Source organism: Cinclus cinclus, chromosome 6, assembly GCF_963662255.1.
Source record: "Cinclus cinclus chromosome 6, bCinCin1.1, whole genome shotgun sequence".
NCBI lineage: Eukaryota > Metazoa > Chordata > Aves > Passeriformes > Cinclidae > Cinclus > Cinclus cinclus.
In genome coordinates this window covers 28,363,669-28,386,581 of record NC_085051.1, presented here as the reverse complement: position 1 = coordinate 28,386,581, position 22,913 = coordinate 28,363,669, and the positions used below count along the sequence as shown (strand labels likewise).

The 22,913-nt window shown below is 39.5% G+C and overlaps 1 protein-coding gene across 1 annotated transcript in view; it reads right to left on the bottom strand.

The window, feature by feature from the left end:
• Positions 1–13,989: 13,989 nt before the first annotated feature.
• The window catches only part of MAP3K9 (mitogen-activated protein kinase kinase kinase 9), a 49,722-nt gene continuing 40,798 nt past the window's right edge, over positions 13,990–22,913 (bottom strand). Inside the window, exons 7-11 of the mRNA XM_062494633.1 lie at positions 22,774–22,896; positions 21,913–22,066; positions 16,284–16,396; positions 14,810–15,625; positions 13,990–14,471 (exon numbers count right to left, since the gene is read on the bottom strand). Of these exons, the coding sequence (XP_062350617.1) occupies positions 13,990–14,471; positions 14,810–15,625; positions 16,284–16,396; positions 21,913–22,066; positions 22,774–22,896 (1,688 nt within the window). The remainder of the gene's footprint in view (positions 14,472–14,809; positions 15,626–16,283; positions 16,397–21,912; positions 22,067–22,773; positions 22,897–22,913) is intronic.

Here is a 22,913-nt window from a genome sequence, read left to right as displayed (position 1 = left end):
CTCCAGGGTTACCAAACATTTCTGGACAAGTTCTGCTGCTTTTCTGCTCCTGTGCCAGAACTGAAAAGTTTAGACATGTCCACCAGGTACCTGGCTATAAAGGTAGATTCAAGTAGTAACCACAGAAGCTTCCCAGGTGCCAGTAGAGAGGTTTCCTTCCCCATATGCACAGTCTTCCCAGGACACAAACCCATACAGTTTCTGTTTTAACTACCCATCCAGAGACACACTCAACTATCATCTTAGTCAATTTAGCAAATGTTTGCCTTAGATAAAACAAAACTGAAGAAAGGTGAGAACCTTGTGTAATCTAACATTTACTCCCACACACAGAGTAAATAAAACAGTCTTTTCTATTGTGTGCTGCAGCCTATGGAGACGTATGTATATAATAAACATCCCCATTCTAAAAGCAGTAAAAGAAGGGGTGTAATGAGCCATACAGGAAACACATCGGGAAGATGAAGCCAAGTGCACGGTCATCTTTAATGTCTCCTAGCTTCTCCTGCTTTCCCATGGCAGATCACAACAGTCAGTGTCAGCAAACTGAAGCAGACCCTTTGGCAAAGAAAATGGCTATTTGAGTTACAAGATTAGGCCCCTGGCACTTCAAGTAATGGCTGACATAGTATTTCAGTCACAAGAGAGAGGCTAATGGGGATATTGCTCAGGGGCAATTCCTCTCAGCTGGTGTTACTCAGATTATGTAGTGGCAACATCCTGAAGCACACCAAAACCTTTGGAGAAGAGTAAGTTTACAAAGGGTCTGATGCAAGGTTAAGACTACCTGTTTGAGATGGAGCCCAAGGTCATAAGCACTGCATCAAAATAAGACAGTCTGGATGTACCGTACCATTTTCTTGCCCATAATCCCTGCCTTGGCTAGATTATTATAGCTACACTTGCCCAGTACCTTGCTCACCCAGGCCCCTTTCTACCTTCCTAGCTTGACCTTGGACCTGTCTTATCACTACAGAATTGCCTGAAAAAATCACTGGACTCTGACTGGCCCCCATTACTGTCACTGGACCTGCTCCTCTCACCTTGTTCAGGTACTCTGGGACTAATATCCATGAGGCCATTGCCCTACTGTCACCCTTTGCTCTAGTTCATCTTCCCTTACAGAACAGCTACAGTCATAAATCATTATCAAGAAATTCTCCTTTAGAATGCACCAGTTAGAAGATTCTTCACCTCCAACTAAGGCCTGCGAGGTCTGGGGGTACCTGTAGCAAAAGTAAATAGCCAGATGCAATTGCAAGAAGATCACCAAAAGCAAAAATGTCAGACTGCTGCAGAAATAGTAAGCTCTTTGTACAATGAGCATTTCTCCAACTACTATTTCAGGGCCCCACTGGATAACATGATGATGTAAGACGTTCACATCCACGAGAGCTGGTTATTTTAATGCCGGCTGCAATCTGTGACAGGTAACCCCATTCACGCTTTTAAAAAAAATATTCAAAGCCCATGATTTGGTATAAAGTTAAGATACTAGATCTGGGGAGAAAATAATACATTTCAGAGTAAATTTTGCAGGCATGAAGTATATAGACTTCGGTTATATTTAGTAAAGCGATTATAGTTCTGTTCTACTTTGTGTTGGAGTGCTATCAGTTGATCCTGCCTCTTTTCATTCCACTCAGATTTGTTCATTGTTAAATTAATGAGGACTTTTCAGCAAGTAAATCACATGCCATTTAATAAGATTTCAAATGAAGTTGCAAAGAGGCACAAAGCATGTTGAAGTCTACTTGAAAACACCCGAGCTTTGTTCATCCTTAGTTACAATTATTTCCTTTCCCTGCCAAAGCAAACTGCAGTGTCCATTGTGCCCAAGCATGAAGACAAAGCTTGTTAATCCTTGTTAAGCTACTCTGACGTTTGTGTCATGTTCACTCCAGATGTTTTTCAAAAGCTTAGTCTGTTAAAGCCTGATAGCAATATGCTTACAAACTTTTCATGTTACATTTAATTACGCTCTTGTTAAGCCTAGCTTTAGTAGGACATCTTCTCCCTTTACTTCCACGTCAGAAGGACCAAGAATGTCACAATTTCACTAGAAACAGAGATGAATTAATCAAAATATATGAGCTGCATGATAGAGGAAAGCCTGCCCTCTTCTCCCTTAATATGCATAGCCTTAGAAGGCTACTAGAAGTTTTATCAAGGTCTGGTATGGAGTTTCAGAGCACCACTTGCATTTACTATTTCAGAACGTGCCATCTGAATATAATGTAATACATGGTGATTTCCTCACCTGAGCACATTCAGAGCTAAAGGCCACATATAATTTTCACCGTCACTGTAGAACTTGCACATCCAACCCTTGCCTACACACCAACAAATGAAAAACTGAAACTTCTCAGCCTAAAGCATCTGCTGCTGTGCAGATACATCTGTGCTGCACCTATGCTGACCCCACCGGTTTTCATTTAAGATGCTCCTTCTCTGCTAGAAGCTAGATTCCCCTGCTTAGAAAACTGTTATTTTATTTTCCTCTTCTGCTCCGGTGCTTTGAGTTCCTGCCAAGTTCTGCAGAGGCTGCAGTTCCTGGCAGAAATTTACCTGCCATGATGCATGTAGATTTCTGATGCTGATGAGGCCAGCTTGAACATTAGGGTAACCTTGTCATTGTGACAGGTGAGTAAATTCAGCTAGAAAATTTGATTCTTTTAGGTCATAATGCTACTTTGCAGAATAGTACAGGAGATAGAAATATTTGTTTTAGTTTGAGACAGTCTGAATTTGGGGAGGAGTCGAAAAAAGTTTGAAAAACAAAACACTGTAAGATATATTTTGTTAAAACAAGTGAAAAAGCAATTAATCTTGCATGCTATTATTTCTAATAAACTTAGTTGACTGTCTGTTCACTGTCCTCCTAGTTTATCACAAAATGGCATTACAGCACTTTGAATGGAATATATGACTAAAGGTAGCCTACCCTATGCATTGTTCAGTCTCTGTACCAGTTTGAAGGGTGAAGGATTTCTTGCATGTACTTGCATTAGAAAAAACTATTTTTCCAAAGGAAATTATGGAATATAAGTTCTTCTAGTGCATAGTCCTTCATCAATACAGCTACATTTCTTAAAGCAGAGAAATGTGAAATGATGGCTTTGTGGCAGAGAAGAGCATATGTATAAGACAGGATTCAAATATATGACCTAGGAATCAAAACCATGTTGTTCTGGCTTTCACACTGATAGCAGCTGAAAACAGCCTGGAAAGATCCTTGTTCATGCAACTGTGTCTCACTGAATGATGTGGCAGGGACAAAGGCACAGCATCACAAGTGAATCTAAACCATCTGTTAAATGTCACCATGCACAAAACATGTTACTGCAGAAGCTCCACATCCAGGGATTTAGATTAATATGCTAGCTGGGATATTAAATAAAGAGTAGAAAAACCTCAAGCTAACAGAAAAGAAATATTAGCCTTAATAAAAATGGTATGCAATTAATTCTTTGGTTCAGAGAAAAGCCAAAAGGAGTTTAGCAGACAGGTACTGTGTGCCAAGGCCTGAACAAAACTGAGTTTTTGCAAAAACAATTCAAAGCCCTATGGAGAACCCAGAGCTGGAATAGCTAATCAGGACTGAGGTACCTAGTAAAGAAAAACAAACTTCTTCTTGTACTCAGAAAAATTCTGAAATCCTCATAGCAAGTTAAGGCCACTGTTATTCTAAATATCTGCTTGAAATTATTGGCAGCACAAACCCAAGAACTCAAGGCCTAAAGACAATCACTTTTATAACAGTTTTATTCAAGTCTGTGTGCTCTAGTGTTGAGACAAGGCCTAGATCAGCATTACACTGTAATACAATAATTTTAGCCATTGAACCAAGCCTGCTTGGCATCCTTGGTTTACAATTTACAGTACATCCAAAAAAAAGCAAAGAGAAAAGAAATCCCAAAACATCAACAACTTCCATTAGCTCTTTGCTTCACTTAAATATTGTTCTATAACATAAAATAATTTAATACAAAAAGAACTGTAATCCAAATACACATAATACATTGACACAGAACAGAGGAAAGATACAGTAGATTATGCACAAGAGTATTCAGCTGATGTGTTACCTACAGTGAAACAAACTGGACATTAATATAATTTAACTATTTAAGCCCAAGAAGGTCAGAGGCAACAAGTCCAGGTCACAAATAAAGCTTTTTAAAAAATAATGCAATCTTCTTTTCCTCTAAGCTTACTGCTGTACAGAAGTTAAAGGAAGGCTCCAACAAATCACTTAATTTGACAACATTTCATCACACAAACAAGAAAAACTTGGTGGCCTCTGTTATTTTACTCAATTCTGGGATACATTGCCATTTGCTAACGTGAACTGCTTCATTGCAGGTTCTTCGGGCAAAACATACCTTCAGGTGCTACTTCCATAGCAACAGACTTTTGAACACCGTAAACGGAAGAGAAGACATACAGAGGTCTCCAAAACCAGACTGAAATACTTGAGCTGTAAGATGAATCCCAGCCCTACAGAGTTTGGAGTTCCTTATGAAGTACCCAACACCCTCCACACAGTGATTTCAACACAAGCAGGAACTATCCCATATCTCAAAGGATCAGACATGGGGGCATGATCTTACACTAGAGAAATCTACTCACCTGGTTATTCAGATTTACAACATTGTACCTAGGAAAGTCAGGTCACCTATTTTTGCATCTGGCTTGAAATAGAAGCAGGAGCAGATCCACGATTAATAAGGCAAAAGAAAGAAGTAGCTTATAAAAAGAAGGAGGAAATACATTCTCTGGCTGAGAAATTCTTGGATTTCCAAAGCCACAGAAGAAACATTTTTAAAAGCACAGGTATTTTCCCTGATTTTTCCACCACTGTTGCCTGCTCACTCCATATAAGCCTCTCAACTTAAGTCAGGCAAAATATCTCAGATATTTCCAGCTTGTCCTGAATTTATGACAAAGAAATCAAATATAGCAGCACAATGTACTGTGCCGACAGCTGACAGACAAGAATTCTAGAACTCTAGTAAAAGTGGTGGATGTTGATCACTGCTGAACTTGTCAGGTCTGTCCACCAGCCTGGAGGGATCCATTTGTAAAATGAGAAGAAACACTTGAGGATAGGCCTCAGGTTAAACTGCCATTTGCACACATGGCCTCCAGTGACCACTTACTGTCCTTTTACAGGTAGCAATCTGGTAATGCAGAAGTTGCTGCCCTTTTACTCCACTTCCCAAAATATTCTCAGAGCTCACCCCGCTTATGGTTAGAAGTAGCAGTCAAATAGGCATGGCATGTGCAGCCATGGAAAGGCCACAAGAGTCAGCAATTAAACCAGCATTTACCCAGGGGCTTTCTGAGGAACATTTCCTCAGGTTAATTGACTCCTTACACTGACAATCAAGGTAAGAACCTGGTCCTTCATCTACAGGACAATTCCCCAATTCAGATTTAAAGAGCTTTGCTCAACTGGGGTTTTGTGCATTTTGACCCACAAATACATTCCACTGACTTCAGTGACGTTTAAGTATGTGATGAAGAGCTTTCTGAATTGAGGCCTCCTCCCTTTTACCTTGAAAGTTAATTACCCTAAATACAAACTGTTATTACTATAATAGTAATAATAGATGCTCTTTGGTTTATGTGGTATTTTCTTATAACTGCCAAACATGACGGGCACCGGTGCTTATGGACTTTAGGTGGATCTAGGTAAATTCTGCAGTTCAAACCTAACCATCCCCCAAAGAGATCTACGTTGCAAAAGAATGGATCCTACTCTCTTCCAAGAGCACTGGCCAAATTCAACCAGTTAAACTGGCAAACACTCTTAAGTATGCTTTCTTTATTACTTTTTTTACTGTGGCTATATTCTTTGCAGTCTAGGGTACCTGGATATAGTTGTCAAGATAACCTTGAAAATACAGCAATGGCAGAACTGATGGAGTAACAACTGCTTGAGATGCAGTGTGAAAAGTCAGCTCAGAGGTATTAGCTGCTCTGATTTTGTGATATTGACCAGGCCTGGGAGAAAACAAATTACCCAAGGTGAGAACATTTACAAATTCCAGCAGAACTCAAGGAAGAAGCTCTGTTCACCTCCAGATATAGTTAGACTCAAGAAGCTCAGTGTGCAACTGAGCTATGCCAAACAGTAATCAGAGGCTGGATTTGTTCTGTAACTTAATTGCTGCTAGCAGCATTCTTATCAATGAAGCTTGGAAAAACACCAGAATGATTTCCTGCACCATTATAACCTCTCCAGCTAAGATCACAGGACAAAAGATCAGGACGTGGCTAGAGCAATGCTTCTTGTCTCTCAGACCTATATGCCTCTCCAAGACAAGAAGGCCAGTTTTAGCCAACCTCAACATCTGTTCTTCAGAAAATGCTGAATCAAAACAATCAAGGTAGAATGGGAGACAGTGTTAATCAGTCTGAAATAGCATATATAAAATGAATTATTCTTGTCTTAATGTTGAGGTTTCGGCTACATTGAACACAATGCAGATTCTCACTAGCTATCCTGGCAACTAAACTTTGAGGATGGACAAGATCTTATAGACGTACTTCTCATTAATGAAGGGCCTTTACCCTGCCTCCCTACATGATAATTTTTCAAATTGCTTATTTTAAGCAAATACAACTTTGGAATTGCTCGTGCAGATTTGTTCTAAGCCCCTGTTCTCTAGCTGTGCACACATCTGACCCATCAGCTACAGACCTAACAGTAGCCCACTTCAAGCTGGGTTAATAAATCCACTATACTGCACACTAAAAATCTGTCATAGTTCCTTAACATTAGTTCTATTGGGCTGCCTGCACATTATTAGAATTCAGACACAGTAAGGACTGTATTAGGAGCTGATACACTAGAAAAACAACACTACAAATACAGGAAAACAATCAGGACCGTGTACAGCTCCACTTTAAGAGCACATGAGATTATTAAAAAAAAAAATCTGTTTTGAAAAAAGAGACTATCACTTTTAAAAGCTGTAGTGACCAATATGAAAACTCCACCTTTTTGGCTCTGGACAATCAGCTCTTCCACAGGTTAGAAACCATCAAGAAAAATGCACCATTTTGTCCTCAATTGTTTATTTTGGAGACATAAAAATCTACAGCAAGTATAACCTTAATAAACTGAATAGCTGGTTTTACTTTTCCATCAGGAATTTGCAAATACAAGTTTGCCTCTGCCTTCCCATCTCATTCCAACCTTAACTGCATACTTAAATTCTTACCAAATACCAATTCTTGCATACCAATTCTTACCAAAACTTAGATTTTCTGCCCATTCTATCTCTACAAATGAGGCAGTTCAGGGTAAAACAAAACAAACCAATCAGAAACTGGATAAGTTGGATGGGGCTTTGAGTAACCTGATCTACTGGAAAACGTCCCTGCCGATAGCAGGGAGACTGGAACTAGATGACCTTTAAGGTCCCTTCCAACCCAAACTGTTCTATAAAATTAAATAACTGCACATTCCTCAAATTCTTCTTTAGGACCCAACTTACCTATGATGCCAACAATTTACCAAGTAGCTAGTACCCCTTTGTCCTTTGACTTACATTAAGAAGGATGATTTCACTGTGTTATTTCCTGTCAACCTTCACTTCCACTTCACCCAGTTGTATCTTACGCTTTTAGTTTGGAAATCTTTCAGGTCAAATCACACCTGAAATGTGTATGGTTTTCTGCCTTACACTTGTTACTATGGCAACAAGAATACATAACCAACAAGATGGGATGGGGCCAAAACCCTAATGGAGAAATAGGGAGAGGCAGTGATAGCATGTGGTTCAACACAGAGGTGTAAATGGGAGGACATAAAATGTTTCCTGTGATGGTGTTTGGCCTGATGTGCAGAGAACACAGTACTGAAAGCTACAACTAGGAGGTCCCTCCAAAAAACCAACCTCAGGCCCCAGCAAGGAGACATGTGAGATGGAAGGCACCTTGGCATCCAGGATGTGTTAGGATGCACCTAACACACATATATGTTTGAGAGGCTTAAAAATCAAACCCAAAATTAACAATATCCCCAAAAAGAAAACTAACAAAAAGACCCCACAGAGCTCAAGAAGCCCTTTTCAGTAGGAAAATTATATTCCTGACTAGAAAAGGAAGATTTTTCACTTATGTACAAAATGAGCTAATATGCATTTCTTGTATACAAACATTGATGAAATGCTGAAATCTTTCCAGTTGCAAAAAAATGGGAGGTCCTTGTTAGAAAGGAACGATAATAATTCCAGTAGCTACATCAGACCCACTACCCAGTCACCAGTGGCAAGATACTTGTTAATCAAGCACATACCTCTTAGCCTGGGAGTGATTTCTTCCAAGGTAAAAAAATAAAGTTGATGTAGGTAATTTCAGAAGTTGTGTTGACCTCTGACCAGTGGCAAAACTGTTTTAAAAAGCCAAGCATGGGAAAAACCAAAAGCAAATGCACATTTTAACTGCAGAATGACTTTCTGCTAATGTGTTCCACTGAGGGAACACCAGAATAAGCCACAGATTCACTTCCATAATGTCTCCTGAAACTGTGAAAGTGAGGCTAATAAGTTCTTCTTAAGACTGTATTGTTTGTTAAATAGCAAAAAAAAAAAAAAAAAAAAAAAAAAAAAAAAAAAAAAAAGAGAGAAAAAAATAAAATATAAACCAAAAACAGTATTGAAAATAAGACAGAAAAAAAGCAAATTTAGTTAAAGATCCTTTCTGTCCAGCTAGCTACCATATTAGCTGTCTGTGCAAACCACTGTATTCTAGTATTAAAATAGTAAACTTAAGAAAAAATGTAAGAAGGCATTCTTTCCTATAGATACCTTAATTATATCATCAACCAAAGACCTATGAAGTCAGTTATGCTCTGTGATAGTGAGAGTATATTTTGGTTCTTGTATTTGCTGCATTTATTGCTTACTTGCAAGTATGTTTTAACACATGTTTATCCCCTCACTTTTAATATCCAGTTTTACCCACATTGCAGTCTTAAATGAGTTCTAAACATGGAAGCTAAGAAACTGTTCTTCAGTGACAGGATAAGGATCAGACATCTTTCCAAACTTAAATGTCCTCATTTCATACAAAAAACAAACAAACAAACAAAAAACCAACAGCAACAAAAAAAAAAAGCCAAAAGGAAGACTTAAATCACTTTGCAAGACACAATCCTCCTTATTCACCATTGAGTTAATAAGAGTTCTTGAGAGTATCCCAAAGTACATGGAAAAGGTTAGAAAGGAATAAGCATGTTTTCCAAGGAGAAACATTTAAAAAAATAAAAAGAAACAAACCTATTTACATTAGCTTAAAATTACTTGCAAAAATAACAGGCTATCACTGAATTTTGGGACACAGAAATAGGTTTGGTTCCACACATCCAATGAAACTCCAGGTCCCATATTCATCCCACAGAGATGAATTAGGTTTCAAATAAAAATTAATCTCAGGATAGAAAGGTGGCTCAAGGTCAGAGGTTTCCCGTCATGTTTTATTTAACAAAACTCTCCAAAGGCGAAGACCTTTCTTTACTTAACCATTACTGCCTCACCTTCAACAGAATGAGAGGTATCCAGTTTTCTGACATACCAAAGTAACATCTCTATGCAGTATTGTCCACAGTGTCTTAAGATAACAGCATGCTATGAAGAGGAAGGCAACTACTCCCATTCCTAGAAGTACAGAAAAATATTTCATCATAAAACCATGCCAAACCAGAAGAGGTCTTTCCCCATCATTAACAAAAAAATCACTTTAAAAATACTCATTTAGTAAGAAAACTATTACAAAAAGAGTATTTTCACTGAGGTCCCCTGCCCCATACTGAATATCAACCCATTGCAATAATAAACTGAGGGAAATCATGTATAAAAAAGTTACATTTTTATAAGTGAAAATGAGAGGAGATTAAGACCTACTTGCTGGTAAAACAGACCACTCTGCACTCTGTAAGAAGCAACAGTAATAGAAAAGAATCCGTAACTATTTCATCACCTTAGTTTTGACACAAAATCTTTCTTCTGTCTACTTGTCCCACACTCAATTTCTATGAAATCAGTAGAAATTTTTTTAAAAATTATCATTTTTTGCACTGGTTGCTATGTCTGTGCCTTCTCTCCAATATTACAGGACAACAAAACAGGCTACAAGGATCGCATACTTTGAAGAGCTGACAAACTTCTATTTCCTAAATCAGCACATCTATTATATAAATTAGTGATTCACACTGCCAACTGGCTAAACAAAAATACAAATATATTTTTAAAACACAAGCATTTCTCTCAGCTACAATCTCATTATTACTATCAGTTAAAAAACTGCCACTTCCTCCTTGTAAGGCCTGTATTCATAATTTTCTCCATTCTTTTTTCATTGTTTTAGACTACTCAGTGACTTTCATGTTATTTTTTTCTCATTTTCTCAGAAAAAAAATGTGCAACTTATTCAGACATTTAGGAAACAATACATTTACTAGAATTTTTTTAAAGTAAGATTTTCACCATCTTACTCAGGAATATTACTGGAAAGGTAGGTCAATGACCAATATTCTGACATTTTTGTTTCCCTGACAAATGGGAATACTAGCAACCAGTAGGAAAAAAAAAGATTTCCGAGCTGACGGGCTCATACCTTCTCACTGTCTAGTCAAGCACTCCTTTGGAGATTTGGAGCACCTCACCTTCCACAGCTGGGAAGGAAAACCCCCAACAGATTAAGAAAGCAGAGAATTCAAGCCAGGATGGGACAGATGGATATAGAGAGAGGTTTTGACCTAGCTTAAACATGCACACATCCTCAGGGCCTTAGGACACTGGCTGCAAAAGCTTTCAGAGTACATAAAGTTAAACACCTGACAACTCTGTCTTGAGAGCTGCCTCTCTGCCTGCCAGAGAATACCCCATCACCTACTGAAGTCAGGAGCCTTGCTTTTGCAACTGAGTCCTCTTGGCTGACACCTCAGGTTGGCCACTGGAAGATAGTTATGGGTGGATGCTCAAAGACTGCCTTAGGTTAATTCACATGCTAGATTCAATAGAGTTAATTGCATCAAAGAAGGGTTAAAAAAAAAAAAACCCTAACAAAAAACACAAAACAAACACATACCAACCAATATGCTCCTAACTAATCTGTCTGGCAGCTTTGTAATAACATTTGTATCTAATTTGGCAACCCTGACCAGGATCCTTGACTCTTGTCATCAGTCCTACCAAGTTATGTAATGTAGCAACGTTCTCTTGGTATCTCTAGGGAAGATATTCTTTGGAGCAAAGTACCCCTCAAAGTTCAGCTACATACCACCTTCACCAGGTGATTCTGTAAATGGGGGAGAGGGGCAGGGAAGGGGGTTAATTCTTCATCCTCAACTTTAAGCAAAAGAGATAACAGAACAATTTGCCTTTCCTGGGAACTTGACAGAAACCTTAAAAGTTCATTTGGTGAAATCAACTGGCCAGCTATTAGAAAGTTTAGCAGGCTGAGTTATATCAGTGTGACCTAGAAAGGTGGCCTCCCATTTCATGCAAGTAAATGGATTTCAAAGATTTCTGTTCAATGGAGCTATTTCAGGTGATGCCTTTGCAGAGCAGATGATACTGCTTATGACACTTATAATGATACATTTTGGATAGAAAACATTACATTTCAGAACAGCTGATCCAGTTTTGTTTCAGACTTTTTAAAATTATAAGGAAGAATATGAAAAATATTTAATGTCCTTCTTTTAAATCCCTCTGACACAGCTTCTTACTCAGATTACGTTAAGGTAGATTTATAGCACAATCAAAATTAGCAATCTTTTGAATGAGTTTGTCTTTTTGCTAGTGTCTACCTCACAAATTGAGTTTTAAGAAACAGAAAGTAAAAGGATGCTTATGAAATCAATAATGCTAAAAGTCTAAATTTAACAAGAGTCAGAAATGTAAGTTTTCTTTAGGTATCTGAATCCCACCTTACCTTATCATAATACCTTGTCTCAACAGTCAACGGTCTCTCCAGCTTCAACATCTAGTGTAGCACCATTAAGGCTAGCTCTGGAGCATTTAATAGGGAGGGCAGCAGAAAATTATTCTGCCATTTTATTCCATTTTCCATGGAATGTGATAAACAAGAAATATGTGACCTTTCAAAATAAAATATACTCTAATTGCTTGAAAAAAAAGGTGCATTTGACTAATGGGAACATGCTGGTTTCAGTCCTCACACAGAACTAAAAAGTCTTACAGTTCTTCCCCACACATGCTGGTTTTTAAAATCAGGTTGCAAACATCTAAACACACAGGTTCACTGTGCTGACAGCTGCAGGAAGTACTTGGCTCTGCTGCCTTCACAGCAGGACTGGACTGCCCCAACAGGCTGAGCACTGCATTGGCAGCACTGTCAAATGACTTATTTGCAACCAAATATCAGCAGATTAGCAAAACAAGCACAGATCTGCACAAGAACAGTGAACAGACATGCTGTACCCTGCAATAAAGCAGACTACCCTATTACACTCATATAAAGGCCACATCCCTTATATATAATGCCAAATCTGGGGAAGGTTGAAGCTCTCATTACAACCAGTAAGACATACCTGCAGTGGCACAGATATACTTGAAGTCTTTGTACAGAAAACTCTGAGCATAGGCACACCCCATTTGTGTGACTTCCTCCTTCCAGACAGGGGTCAGTTCTTGCTCCAGATCTAGGAGTGTTTTACATATTTGAACAAGAATAAAGTTCTACATATTTATAGTGCCTTTCACTCAAAGATCTCAAAGGACTTTATACCTATTATATATGTCCCAACCCCTCCCCTTGTGAGGTAGGTATTATTCCTATTATTTACAGATGGGGAAATTCAGGCACAGAGGTTATATTATTTGCCCAGGGTCACACAGTGAGTCAGTGACAAAATAAAACAGAATCCAAATGTTCTGATTCCTGTTTGCACAATCCAACCACTAACAAGCCTCATTTTCAAAACAGCCTTAAACAAGTACCAGTGTACATAAGAACAATCTTGGGTTTCATGGGTCACTCCTAAAAGGCATAAGAAAGAAGAAAAAAATAGAAAGAAAAAAATTTGGGAACACAACTTACTTCTGCAAGCCAACACATCTTTAAAGAAAGTTTCTGCTAACTCCCTCCCAAAGCTGAGGCAACTTGACTATGAGCCTGAGAAACAGGGTGGGAAAAAAAGAGACTGATGGAATGAAAGTCTGAAACAAAAAAACAAGCTAAACAGCTATACCATAAGTCCTCATCTGGAAAGCACCAGGTCATAAAAAAAATTAGGGCTGAGAGGGACCTCAAGAGACCACTGAAGTACATCCAACCTACCCCGAAACCAGGATCAACTACACCTACTTGTTTACAACAGTCTGGTTCACCTGCTCTCAAAGACCTCCACCAGTGGAGACGCCCTTCCCCTGCCATCTGCTCCACCTTACGCTGTCACAGGAACAAAAGAGGACAAACAAGTCTTAAGAAAGCTACTTCCGCTCTTTCACTGGGGGGTATGATGATTCCCAGGCCTGTCTAATGATCTGAATGTATTTCAGAGAAGGCAGTCTCCAGATATTTGTTTCTGTTCTGGATTCCTTGGGAAAACATCAAACACTGATGTCTACCATAGTGTAATATTTGAATATTATTTGAAAATACTGATTAATACCAAGATAGATATCATTGTACTTACTGCAAGTGCCAAATCCTACAAGGTCAGTAACAAAAGAGTTTGATATGGTAATTTTAGCTCATTGCAGATTTAAACTGCAATAAGAGGGCAGGGAAGACTACAGAAAAACCCCACAGCAAAAGTCAGCAGCTCAGAGTTGCCAAGTTTCACCCAAATGCAGACAAAACTCAGGCAGCTGGCAACACATCTTCAGCAGAGGCAGCACCATATGATCTCTGTAGCATCCCTCCATCTTTCCATGTTTTCAAAGTGCATTCTCAGTGCAAAAAGTAGGATTGAATTTAGAGGAGCTCAATGCCCCCAGTGGTTTCATATTAAGACCAGAATTCTTGCTTGAGTTCATATGCTGCAGCTTTGTGTGTGTTAAGTTCACTTCTGCATAGGGGAATGGTGCTGTCCTGGCTCTGCCCCTCAGCATCTATGTCCAACAGTGTCCGCTCCTCTGCGGGAGGACCCACCTGAAAAGGAAGCAGTGCAGGCAGTCCAGGTCTCTCTTCTACAGTGCTGCTGCTACTAGCAAAACAAGAGTCCAGATTGCTTGGCGTATCAGTACTTGAACTGTTGGCAGAAGATTCACCCTTGGCATTGCTGGGTGACACAAACCACCAGGGATCAAGCCGCTGCCGACTGGCTGCAGGACGTGGCCGGGGCAGGAACTCCAATGTCTTGGGCCTTTCTAGTGTGGGATCCTGCTGTGCATTCCATCGTCTTGGGGTTGGAGGAAAAACAAGGTTGGGGTCTGGCAGGCGAGGGACCTCACTGGGATCTCTGCTTGGACTAGGTGTTTTTAATACACCTATCCAAAACAGAATGCAAGAGAAGAGGGAAAAAAATGTTAGATGTCACTGCTAAGCGGTTCCTACAGATCTTATTGTATATACAGTGCAAAAACATATTCAAAGCAGAAAGTCTCCATTCAGAATCTACAAACTCCGTATCTTGAATATTATGGCAATCTGAAGATGCTGCAACCAAAACCATTACTGCACTACTCTGTTAGCAATTTGTGTTAAGAAAGCCTCCACATGCAATTCTTGCTGGGCTGGTCATCTCAATGAACATATAAGCAACAAGTAATTATACTGCTTCTGTCTTTATCCTGAAAAGGGAAAATGAAGATGGCTGAAAACCTACCTGCTCCCAGTGCTCCAGTTAAACAGCTACTGGAAGGGCATCCACTGGTTGGGCACCCATTGACAATCAGTCCACTCCCTTTGATGGCTCCATCAGAAGGTGTGCGCCTGTGTCCGCTTTGCTGGGTGTGGGAAGAGACTGTCACGTGTGTGGGAGTCAGGGACTGGTTGGGGTCTTGTTTGAACCTCTCGATCTGGACATTGACCAGTGGGTTTGTAATGGCTGGCAAGGGAGCCTTGACTGTCACTGGGCTGACAGGCATCTCATAAACCACAATTTCATCGCTGTCTGAGCGCAGCAGGGACCGGGTGGAATTACATTCGGAAATAGAAGACAGGGAAAGAAGGGTGAGGGATGTGGATGGCTCGCCTAGCAACAACACGGGATCATCCTTCTTGAAGATCTTCCGGGAAGGTGGACTAGTGCTCCTCCGTGGGCGTCCAGCTCGCTGAAAAATGCTGTCACGCTTCTTCTTCTCTTCCCTGGGCACCTCTGGCTCTTCCTCAATCAGCAGCTGACACTTCCCTGCTTCTAAAAGATCAAAACCCAGGCCTGCAGCAGCCAACACTGCTCCACAGCCAAGCAATGCAACCTCACATCGCTTGTGGTGGGAGCCGCTACGTTTGAGGCTGTTGGTGGGTGTCAGCTGTGGGGTACTGGTAGCAGAGTTTACAGGGGTGGACTCCTCATTGGCATCACTAGAAGGGCCATCCCACTCTTCATTCTTCTGAAATGGGATGCAGAGGTATGACTGATTGTGCACAGGTGAAGGGTGCACTTTGCCCTCTCCATTATAACATTCGCTGTCCTCATCATCTGGAAAGCAAATGAAAACAGAATTTGTGTTCTGTAGTATTTTCACTGGTAAATTTCATTGTCTCACAAATACAGTTCAAAACAAGCTTTTCCTCAGAAGATATAACTGTTCTCCTCACAAACATCATTCATCCTAAACACAGTCTATTGTTTCCAAAGAAGACAGGCTGAGAGAAGTAACTGGAAACACTATCAAAGTTAAAGAAATTAGTGAAGCATCCATCCACTTGGGATTAATTGCACAACAGCATTTCAAAGGCAACCTACACCTCAGTAACTTCGAGAGTAAACTTAGGTGTTTGTGAGTGAGGAGCAAAAGGTGGAAACATTTTTAACGATTGCTCCTTGCAAGTAAAGGTGTAAGCATGCTGCACGGGTAAATATCATTATTCAGGAAAGGAGCTGAGAAACAGCATGGAGCTAGAGGAGAAGTAACAGAAGCTTGCTAGCTTGACAGAGGGAAAAGCACAAGCAGTGAAGTGAACAAGAAGAAAATCCAGAAGGAGAAAGTGGACACTTGACAAAGAATACAAGAAAAATGCATACCAAACAGAATGAAAACATTGCCGTAAGGTACCAGGTGAAGGTCAGGAAAGAGGTTCACTGAAATGTGAATGGAAGTGGGAATGAAAGTACCAAGTTCAGGAAATTCCTTTACCCATCTCTGCTAAGCTGGTGAATCCTGGAAAAGCAGGTGCAGTTCTCTGGATCTTCCCAAGATTTGGTGCACTGGATGACCACTGCTTGCATCCTTCTACCAGAGCTTTCAGACTGAAAATCGTAAAAGAATGTGAGAAAATGTACCATGCTCACAACCAGTTTCCATTCTCTCCTTATATATTCTGTATTGATCTACTTAGGGTAGGCATGCATGTATCCACCTCAACTACATAGATCTTAAGTCCTCCCACAGCAAGAAATTTTGTGCCATCTTTACAGCACTTTAAAATAAAAAAAACCTAAAAAGTAAAAACATCCCTTCCTCGTTTGTTACACTGTGGCAGTCAAAAGGCCTTTGTTGATAACTAACAAGATATGAATGCAGAATAACAGAAGGCACCACTACAAAAATCAGATGAAACATTTTATTTTTACACCAAGGCATAATCTTTTTAAATCTTCGTTTCTTTTTGCAATCTTACCATGGCAGGTAAAAAAAAAATTGCTCAGCAAGGGGAGAGGGAAACACCTCCAAAAATGTTTCCATGTGAAACACAAATCAACAATGAAACTCAAATATCACTCACTAGGACAAATAAAATGATAAGCTGAAGTCCCTGGCCATGTCTCTGTATTATAAACCCCAATATTTTTCTTATAAAGAAAACACTGTATTAAAGTACAGTTAAAAGTACAAGTTCTAGATTATGGAAAAAAGGGCAACTAAACTCATAAACAATGTCATTGTTTCTTTTACTTACAAACAAAAAAAGCCCAAGAAAAGAACCCAAGCCCTTACTTTGACCTGTGTCTAAAGGTATGTTACCAGGCTCCTGAACTTATTAGTAATCTCTATTCATATGTTTTCATTATCATCATCCTGCACTAGTTTCATGACATCATGACATGTCAACAACTTTGGTAAGCAGAACAACTTCCTGATATATTGATATTCAAAGTTTTATTATTCATTTATCAACATAGTCTGAACTGGAAAACTTCTGGTGCCTTTCTCTACAAACTCCAACATGAAACATCAGTGTTGGTGAAAAGCCACACACACTTAGAATAAGCAGAAATTACATGCAAGGAATAAAAAGATCTGCAGATAGTCTGAATGATCTCAACAGAACACACAAAAGCATCAACTTGTTATTAAAAGAACAGAAAACTCTGAGATAAGATCTCTTCCAGCTCCACTACCAACTTGCACTGTTTTTTTGGTAAGACATGCAATTCATCATCATCATTCCCTTAAAGAGAAACTGAAATAAAACCATATGTATTATCTTATTTTCCACCAGAATCATTCTGCATTTCTAAGACAGCTTCCATACCAGGATTTTAAAAATTTATTATATTGGGGTATTTTTTTTGCCTTGGTATGAGTTTTTCCTCTGGTCTCTACCCAACAGAGATGCTGTACTTGTTGCCAAACTATACTGCAGCAATAGCAAGGCCACAGGACCGTAACTTGATGCAGCACATGATCAGTTAGTTGATGACTGTGGTATAGACATTACACTAAAAGTATCCTGCACAGTTCTCAACTGCATTGTAAGTCCATCCCCATTAACCATTGTGGCACATGCAGTATCCTGCTGCGATCTCGAATCCAGACAGCACAGAACTGAACCCTATCTGTCACTACAAACAACCACAGGGTTTTGTAACAGACATGCCATTCAGTCTGTGGGTCTCTTCTGATTTAATTCCCCCACAGTATACTCAGTTGTGTAACACAACATACCAGATAATGCATGCTGGATCTAAATTACCCAGGTATGCAACATGTCCACCTAGGATACATACTATAAATAGAGATGCATATTAAGGGAAAGCTGGTGAATGAAAATGAATCATGTTAGCAGTGTGAACACATCCAAAACTGAATCTCCAAGCCCTTACAATATGGGTAAAGAATTACTAAGGAAGGCGAGATTTCCACAGAGCTGGGGAAACATACTCAACTTAATTTCCTTCCTTTTGACTCCTGAGAGCAATCTTCCCTTGCAAAGAACAGACTGAAGGTTTGCTGTTACTGCCAAAGGGCAGCTCAAACTGAACAGGAAGATAAATAGCTACCAGAATAATTTCAAGGCCTGCTACATTTGTCTTAAGGGTATAAAAGTTTTACCCTTTTATTTTTTGCTCCTTCTCTTTTCCCCCAAATTACAAGCAGACCTCAAAGACCTGTCCAGAATGTTGCCACACATCATTTTAATTAGATAGTGGTGTGCATTTGAAAACAATTCAAAACATGCTGACTTAGAGAATGTTCCTACTAGAACGGTTGTCTGCTCTTGTCCTAAGGAAAGAGCAACTGGAATGATTTGAAAGCACTAGCACTAAAACTATATTTCAATCACCAGCATAACAACTCGGGAACCTAAACACTTCTTACCTGTAATTTATTGAGATTAACTAACCAGAAGGTTTTTACTTACTTTGTTGTATTATGACTGAGTCACTTTTCTGTTGCCTTTTTCTACTGGGAAGTCAAAAGCATCTCTTTTTAGGAATGCTAAGATGACAAGGTTTATTTCCTCAGCAAATTGCAAAAGATTTCCCTACAACTGTAAGACAGTAGCTCTGGTGTCTCAATACCATTCTGTAATACCATGTTAAGACATTAATATAATACTGTAGTGAATTAAAAAATGTCTGTTGCCAGGCTCACCCCTATTTAGCTTGCAAGATTTTAACAGATAACTGCTAAAAGGATTTTAAGTCACATTCATTAACACCTTCCGTAAAATTAGTAACCTGTGTGAAAAGCAGGGCGACCACCACCCATGTCATACAAAGTCTGTGACTAATAAATGCCAAGTTTAAAGACAATTAAAACTTCACAGTATATTCTTAAGAATACAATGTAAGATCACAACTGAACTGCCACAGAACTAGTCCAATATAAAGCTTTATCCAGTCTCTGCAATTCAGCACAAAACCCTTCTGCTGCTGTGCATATTCTTTATGTTCAAAGATAGAAAAGCGTGAATAATCACTGCATCTTTTCATGACTGCCTTCACTTGATGTTAATTATAGGTCACTCCAATTCTCACAATGCTATTCTCGAATAAACTTGGAATTACCTCCTGTGAAGAATACATGGAAAGTGATAACAATTATGAAGATAAAAGTTCCCTGGATCACAAAATCCCATAAGCATCAGTAACAGTAGCACTTCTGCTACCAGAACGACATTATGCAGAATACTTGAACTGGACTTCTCTATCCTAAGTTTAGCTCTTCACTTTACCCCAGTTTTCCCAGGGTTCAGTATTTGGGTCAGTCCTATTTAGTATCTTCATCAATGATCTGGATAAGGGGATTGAGGGCACCTTGAGTCAGTTTGCAGTGACACCGAGTTGGGTGGAAGCGCTGATTTGCTGGAGGGCAGGAAGGCTCTGCAGAGGGATCTGGGCAGGTTGCATCGATGATGAATCAAGGCCAACTGTATAAGGTACAGTAACATGAAGTGTTGGGTTCTGCACTTCTGTCACAACAACCCCACACAATGCTACTCATCCTCATCAATGGGGATTACTAGCTGGAAAGCTGCTTGGTAGAAAAGGATCTGAGGATGCTGGTCAACAGGCAGTTGAACATGAGCCAGCAGTGTGCCTAGGCAGCCAAGAAAGCCAAAGGCATCCTGGCAGAGAAGTGATAATTTTCCTCTACTCAGTGCCAGCAAGGCTGGACATCAAATCCTGTGTTCAGTTCTGGGACCCTCACTACAACAAAGACACTGAGGAGCTGGAGCATGTTCAGAGAAGGGCAACAGACCTGGGGAAGGGTCTCTATAGAAAGTCACTCATATGAAGAACAGCTGAGAAAGCTGGGGTTGTTTTGCCTGCAGAAAAGGAAGCTGGGGGAAACTTTATCACTGTCTACAACTCTCTGAAAGAAGGGACTAGCCAGGTGGGGGTCAGCCTCTTCAGCCAAGTAACAAGTGATGGGACAAGAGAAATGGCCTCAAGTTGCGCCAGGAGAAGTTTAGATTAAGTATTAGGAGAAATTTCTTCACTGAAAGGGTGGTCAGGCATTGGAATAGGCTGCCCAGGAAAGTGGTGGAATCACCATCCCTGGAAATATTCAAAAGGTGTGTGGATGTGGCACTTGGGGAGATGGTTTATCTTAAAGGTCTTTCCCAACCTTAAATATTCAATGAAGTTTTATCTCCTTTCCCTGTAAAATAAGAATTTAAAAATACTAAAAAATAGCAAAAACTATCTTTTGAGTCACTAATATTTAGTGCAGCTCTGCTCCCTTTAAATTAAAGTCTGCAGTCTGGCATGATCTCAGCAAGGAGTGGTTCATTGCCATACTGCCCTCTCAGCAACACTCTCATATTTCAGACACTCTGCAAAATGCAATATCCATATCAAGTCTCCCTAGGAGAGGTTCTGAGTACTACAGAACATCTCAGCTGTAGAGAGAACAGGAGAGTTTTATGAGCAACCACAGTCTGCAAGCAACTCCATTCAAGCTGTCTGTGCCCAAAAGCAATCAGGGCTTTAGACTGTATAGTAATTAACAGAAAATGGAAGAGGTCTATTTCCAGAATTCTAAGAATGTGATTTCAAGATAGAAGTGCTTTTTTCCAGCTTCAGTGATCTCCCATCTTTTTACATCATTAATGATTGTGAAGTGTGACATCTGTTTTAACCCCTTAGAATGCTATCCTATCCTTCATTTGTAGAATAGGTAAAGCGCAGGCAGCAAAGAAGCTTCCTTCATGTTGTCCTGCCAACAAGTCTTGAGTATCTTATAGAGAGAATATAGTTTTAATAGATCCAGGCCCTCTTGTAGGGGGCTACAATACTGATGCACTATGCAAACATCAATTTTTCAGGCATTTCACACCTGAACACACAATAGTAAAGATAAATATTATAACCAGCTAATTTAATTTTCCCTGCTAAAAACATGCCAAGAGTCAAACCACCAATTTATCAGGGGGAAAATGCTCAAACTCCACTAAACTTTACCAAGCATTCAAATCTTTTAGAAGGTCAAAATAGCCTTATGTTTAAAAGAGCATTCCAGCAATGATTTATTGGAGTCCTCATATAAATAATTCACACACACAAAGGAAAATAAAAAAGAATCCACAGAAAAACAACCTATAAAAACAGAGGTACAACTTCTGTATTTCTGCAAAAATCACTTTCAGGATTGCTTCACTCAAGGTACATGTCCTTTTCAAAAGACTGAAGAAAAGGTATTTGCTTGGCTTTATCAGATACTTTTTATATACTAGCATTTAAGACAAGAAAAAGCATATCTGAGAATTGTAAGAGAATCAGTTTCAGATATTAGACAGAACTACAGAAAGCTAAGCCTTAAAACAGAGAAAACCTACTACAGAGAGTTTTGCACAACTAAGAAGTTTGTCAGCTTACAAATACACCTAACAATATAATAGCAGACAGTGAAACATCAGTTGCTAGGAAATGAACTGAATGCAAATATGTAAACTCTGAATCTCTAACATCTCTGGTACAGGAAAGAAGTTTGGAAGCAGAAAGGTGTTTGCAAGCAGAAAGGTAAATCTCCTGTGAGCCAGGAGATGACCAGTTTTAGAACCTGGAAACGAGTCTTCCTCCAGACCCTCTCTTACCCCTCTTCCCCTGCACCTAGTTCCTTGTGACAAAGTGAGCTTGGTCCCCAAGTGCGTCCCTTTTTCTTCTGGCCTCTCTTCTCTTCTTCCTCTCCTTCCTCCTTTGGAAGGACTGAGCTTCGTCCCCATGTTTTACTGCTTTCAGCAGGTGTCACTTCACAAGTGGAAAGAACAGTGGAAAATGGGAAGGAAAAAAGATACACAAATTAAAATAATTGGTTCCATAGCAACATAAAGAATAAAACATAGGCCAGAACAGGAATAGTAACAAAAGTGATTTTCCCATAAATCTGACCATTTATCAACACAAATCTAACAACCAAATGCCAAATTAAGCATTCCCAAATCCTTTCAAGTATAGGTAGCCTCTCCAGCCTTATCCCATCACTGGTTTCTCTTTAGAACCACCAGTTTGAAACCAAACACAGAAGTGCTGTGATATCCAATACAAACATTATACATTAGTTAACAATACTTTCGTTAATTCTAAGACATGCATGTCTGCCTAATTCTGTGTTATTATGGGAACACTATTTGCATGATTAAGTGCCCTTGTTCTTATTTCCTTAAAAAAGCAATGTTTACAGATCTACTCTGCAAATAAGCATTTTTTTTAAATTAACTAAAGGAATGTATTTTCTATAGAAATAGCAGTATTCCAAGAACTTGGGTAAGCATGATTTTAGCTCCAAAGGAGATAATAGTCCCTTCATCTCCAAGACACTCCATTTTTCTCTCTAAATGCCTACATGCAAGGCACAAGGCAAACAAACGGTCCTGTCCTAGATATGGACTCTTGGCATCTTACCACGCTGACAGACTGTACATTTCCCAAATTCAATACTACATTGAGCTCCTTACACTGTATGGCCCTGAGTCTTGGAATAATGGTAGGACTTGCAGGAGGGCTGGAGCAGCTACTGATCAAGCTTTTCCTTTTGTCCATGGTTGGAGAAGCCTGCACAGTGAATTTATGCTGAAAATCTGTTTAGCAAAAGAAG